Here is a 5,599-nt window from a genome sequence, read left to right on the forward strand (position 1 = left end):
CACAAACTCATCAACCATAACAAGCAGCTCAGAAGCCAATTTGCTCTATTGCAAACAGAATGCCCGTTTTTAATCATTTCCTTTATGAGCTCCCTGTACAAAACTGCAATGTCCTGGCCTTCAACCGTACCCATGAGTTACACAATTTCTTTGTTGCAAGATATTACCAATACAAAGATACAGACATCTTCCAGTACTGTTAGGTACCCATGTCCACCAAGCTCTCCTCTGAGCTCCTGGAGTGCCTTCTCATTTTCCTTCTCTCGAGAGCTTTGGAAGATCTTGCGGGCTAGGATACAAACATCAAAATTCTCTGATCCACAGACCCACCTCTGCAGTTGGAAATGATTCTGGATATAGGGTCAGTGTAGGTGAGTGTGCCAAGGTGGTCTTGCCCAATCCACCCATTCCAACATTGGGAAGGGCCATGAGACTATTAGTGATAGGTTGACCAGTTAAGAGTCTGTAGAATGGCATGCTTCTCTTAATCTCTTGATTGGCCTATAATGTTCTCTGGGTCAACCAATGACAGAATCTATTTACCGCTACTGCTTGGGTGTCGGCCCTTGTTGCCATATTTAAACACAAAGGCATTCATATTATGGAATATAAAACGACTGTGATCTGGAAAGAGCTTTCATCACATCAAAGCCGACCTCGGAGTAGTGTCCCTACTTGGGTTGGCCGCAAAAACCTCGTACTTGAACTCGTCGAAGACTGACTTCATTCTCCTTGTAAGCACCTTGAGCTCCTTGAGCTAGGCCTTGACCCATTCCCAGTGGGTTGCTGCCTTCTCGGCCTTGGTGATGACTCCAGGATGACTGGGAGCAGATTCAGCTTCAGGATCTTGTGCTGCGTCTCCATGCCCTTCATCACCTCGTATTAGTCTAGGATGTAGCTGGAAACCTTCTCCTTCACCATGGCCACCAGCAGCCCAACCACCATGGTTTGCAGGAATAATGGAATTTTGTTCGGACGTGATGTTGTCTGCGTGTGACAGACTGCCTGCATGTGCAGATGAAATGAAATTTGCTCAGAAAGTATAAGAAATAACCTCATGGCACATGTAAAATTTCTTCGATTACAGTTCATATAAATATCCTGGGAGGTTTAGGCTTTCAATGAATAGTTGCCCATCTCAAAAGCATCCTTGTCCGATAAGAATGGTGGCATCCCATTCCTTACCAATCATTTTCTGTCACGCCCTCACCATTGTCAATGGTGATGACGGACCACGAGTCGCCTGCCCCTGAAGAAGCCAGATCCAGCAGGCAGACCAAGCAAGCACCAGCGTGATTCTCAAGTCAGATGGCTCTGTGAGCTGGTATTGTGGAGCGTAAGCCCACATGTAAGATTGTGGTTACGTGTGTGATATAAGGGACACTGTTGGCCAGCATGTGGGGTGTGAAGAAATTGACTCTGAACATCTCTCGCTATTTTCTCTGCATCTGACCTACCTTCTCCTTCCTCCCTCCTGTACCACTCTTCCTCACCCAACTCTTGCTGTACCCTGTCAGCTATCAATGGATGAGACCCGGATCGTGACATTTTCCCCCTTCTTCCTTCACCTCTCTCCCCGCTCCATGGGCACCATGGCCTCAATGCCTCCCCCCTCCCCCACCCTATTAGTTTCGTGAGGTGAATCCAAGCATTCCCAAAGTAAATATTTTTTCTCAAGAATTCTCGCCACAATAACAAAATTGCGTGGAAATCTACCACGCAGCACATAACAGTAAAGGTTGCAGCTTGGTTTCCTGGCAGAGAAGTACTAAGAATGGAGCGCACCAAAACTGGAGAGGAATGCTTTAATTCCTCGAGCAGATGCTTTAATTCCTTACCCTCTATCACACGAGGCGGTGCTGCTGTCCTGCAGACTGAAGCGAAAGTTCACACTCAGTGAAATCTTGGTCGTACGTTTACCTACATGATGAGGAAAAATAGTTGAATCTTCAATATGAAGTAAAGCAGAAAGAAAAATCATACTGCAAATACCCTTCTCACATGTATGCAACAAAGCTAAAACAGTGGAACTGACAGCATAAAGTACATGAGATTCTGGCACGAGCTCCTGAATCTGCTAACTCAACATAGCATAGGCAACCTCAAAGACTCAAACATCCATTCTTCCAGGTCCAGTTTGCCCTGACATATAAAACAGATTTCTCAACATAGAATCAGTAACCTCAAATATCTGCGAGATTTACATTACTAAAAATGCATTCATATGAAGAAAAGTGAACACATTAGAGATTTTACAAAATCTCAAGATTGTATACCTTTCCCAAATCGCCATCAGAAGTCATTACCCCTAATATTCCATAGAAAATTTCTTTGAATATGCTGTGCAAAAATCCATAAGATAAAACACAACAAATCAAACAAAGAATTCATATGCAAAATCCTTTAAATCAAAGAAGCTCCTATCTTTTCCCGATCGCCATCAGAAGTAATTACCACTAAAATTGTAACCAGTCGTGTTAGACTATTTGCCTGCCTTTCCTCGCCCATCCAAGATTAAAAGATTCATAGACATGTCACTTTCATGTGATCTGGACACACTGCAAAATGAACTCAACCATACAAGTAGGAAGTTCGGATTTCTTATACAGTTGTTCTGGCAGGAGAGCTTTCGCAAGCAATAACATAACTGCTTTCTGAGGAGTTAGTCTCATATGCAGCATATCAACTAATCAACCAAACCCATCAAAAAACTGATACTTTGCAGGGAGCAACTTAATATCCTCCTGATGTTTCCCTTTCCTTGAAAAGAGAGACAACATCAATGAGGCAGTTGAAGCTTCAAGTGAGATACTCTTCCCATCAACTTTAGACAAATAATTGCCAGCCTTGGCTATCTCACCTTTTTCCAACAACATTCTGATGATATCATTTATAAGACGGGAACTGGGAACGATGCCACTGTTGTCTTTTGATGAAAACATATTGTCAGCATCTTCTACTGCTCCGCCTTTTAGAAGATTTCTTATCACTACTGCATAAGTAGATTCATTGGGCACCAACCCATTGGCTGATATTGTAGCAAACAATTCCTTTGCTTCTTCCTTTCTTTGAACCTTGTACATTGCATTAATCATGGTATTGAGTATTTCAATATTGAACTTCACATTCATTGCTCGCAATTTCTGGAACAGTGCAATCGCTTCATCTACACAATTATTTCTACAAAGACCTCCAAGTTTTATATTGTATATGAGAATGTCCACTGTTGTTCCACTTTCAATCATCTCATGGAACATTTCCATTGCAGCGACAGTTCTCCCAGCACGAAACAACCCATCCAACATGATGCCATATGTAACAGTGTCAGGTTTAATTCTCTTACGCGGCATTTCTCTAAACAAAGTCAAAGCATCATCAATCCTTCTGTTTTTAGAATAGCCATCAAGAAGTGTACTATAAGTAACAACATTAGGCTCAACACCAACTGATTCCATGACATCAAGTATTTTGAATGCTTTATCCATGTTCCCGACTAAGCAATATCCGTCAATCAGTGAATTAAATGTAATGACATTAGGCCTCTCACCTATGCCTATAACCAAGTCTAAGACATCATGTGCATCCATAACCCTTCCTTCTTTGCACAGACTGTTTATTACTGAATTGAAGAACACAATGTTAGGCCGAGGAATACCACCGTTCATCATTTCAAACATCAGCTCCTTAGCTTTAACCAAATCACCGTCTATGCAACAACCCTGAATCAGTGAGTGATAAACAGTTGTGTCCGGCTGTACTTCCAAGGCAGTCATCTCATTGAATTTCTCAATAGCATCGGTCAGCTTGCCCATTCTGGAAAGTGCTGCTATTACAATGGAATAGGTGACTACATCTGGACTTACTCCTTGTCCCCGCATTTCAGTAAATATCAGCATAGCTTCTTCTGTCATTCCACGTTTTGCATATCCATTAATTAATATGTTGAAAACATGGCAGTCAGCTGCAATACCGTTGCTTTCCATTGAATAAAAGACATCAATCATATCAGCGAAGCATCCTTCAGTACCATACCCATGAAGCAAAATACAGTATGATACGATATCTGGTTTGTGGCCCTTGGCAGTCATGGAATCAAGAAATTCTGCAGCTTCCTTGCTTCTCCCATGCTTGCAAAGGGAGGCCAGGAACGAGTTGCGAGTGACAATATCTAGTATAAGGCCCCGGCTTTTCATTTCTCTGAGCAATTTAGCAGCCTCTTTCCACCTCCCAGATGTGGAATATCCATGGATCATGCAACTATATGTCACATTATTGGGTTGAACACCTTTGTTAACCATCTGCTGAAGCACTAGCTCTGCCTTGTCCATTGCTCTGGCCTTGCACAATGCATCAATGATTGAACTATATGTCCACACATTGGGCTCAACACCTTGCTGCATCATTTCATGGAACAGATTGCATGCCTTGCCTATTTCACCTTCCTTAAAGAAGCCATGGATGACTGTGCTATACGCCACCACGTTGGGGGAGCAGCCACCTCCTTCTTTCGCCATCATATGGAGCAGGTCGAGCCCCTGCTGACTCATGCTATTGTCGCATAAGCTCTTCAGAACAGTGGAGTATGCGAAGGCGTCAGGCACACAGCCGAGCTCGGGCATCCTATGAAGCAGCACGTTCACAGCCTCATCCGTCCGTTTTGCGTAGCAGAGGCACTTGAGGAAGGTGGTGGCGGTGATCTCGTTTGTCTTGAGGCCTGTCCTGAGGAGGCGACCGAAGAAGGCAAGACCTAGGTCCGGGCGAGACGTGCGGCAGCAGCAGTCCATGAGGATGCCGTAGGTGTGGACTGTGAGAGGCGCCACCCGCACGACGGCTTGTTCTCGGCACAAGCGGTTGAAGAGGGCGACGACGAGGACAGGACCATCTCTGATGCAGGCGGGGGCGGCAGAGGACGTAGCACGTGCGAGGGCGGCGAGGAAGCCGTTGAGGGAGCGCCCCGGCATCATTGTTTCCATGCAGCAGCAATTCCGGTCCCCGGTATCATTCCTCGCCCCGTTGTTCCGCCTCCGCCTCCGCCGATCCTTCACGACGCCGATGTCCAACATCCGCCTCCTCCGCCGCAGCTCCTCCTCCACCTCCACCCCCACCGTGTGTTTTGATTTTCGGCCGCAAAATGTGGATTTCGGCCGAATTTCGGCCATCTCGGCTTGAGGCAAAAAGTGTATGTAGGCCGAAATTGCTCAAATTTGGTAAATTTTGGTTAAATTTAAGTCAAATCGCAGTCAAAATTTGGTCAAATTTCAGCCAAAAATTTTGAAAATGGCCGAAATTCGGCCATCTCGGCCTAGGGCGAAAAAAAGCTCAAACCGAAAACCAAAACACAGCCCCCACCTCGTGGTCCTCGCGTTCATGGTCTCCCCACGCAGCCTTTGCCGCGGCCACAGAGCGTGTCCGCGCCGGGACGCTGAACCAAGACGACGCACACCACCTGTTGCGCAGTGGAGAGAGCTTTGCTACTTTTTGTCAGTTCGAACGCAGGCGGAGGTTTCTGCAGTCACACAGTTTCCATGCCCTATTGTCATGCTTAATCACGGTATCTTTGTTCATTCTTCTCTAGAGCCCATCTCTAGCAGCAGATCCT

The 5,599-nt window shown here is 45.3% G+C and overlaps 1 protein-coding gene across 1 annotated transcript; it reads right to left on the minus strand.

Moving 5' to 3' along the window:
* Positions 1-2,505: 2,505 nt before the first annotated feature.
* Positions 2,506-5,063, minus strand: LOC123097920 (protein Rf1, mitochondrial). The gene has a single exon (XM_044520120.1). It carries the CDS (start codon positions 5,061-5,063, stop codon positions 2,691-2,693), a length of 2,373 nt encoding a protein of 790 aa, XP_044376055.1. The 3' UTR covers positions 2,506-2,690.
* Positions 5,064-5,599: the final 536 nt, after the last annotated feature.

This window comes from Triticum aestivum, chromosome 1A (genome assembly GCF_018294505.1).
Source record: "Triticum aestivum cultivar Chinese Spring chromosome 1A, IWGSC CS RefSeq v2.1, whole genome shotgun sequence".
NCBI lineage: Eukaryota > Viridiplantae > Streptophyta > Magnoliopsida > Poales > Poaceae > Triticum > Triticum aestivum.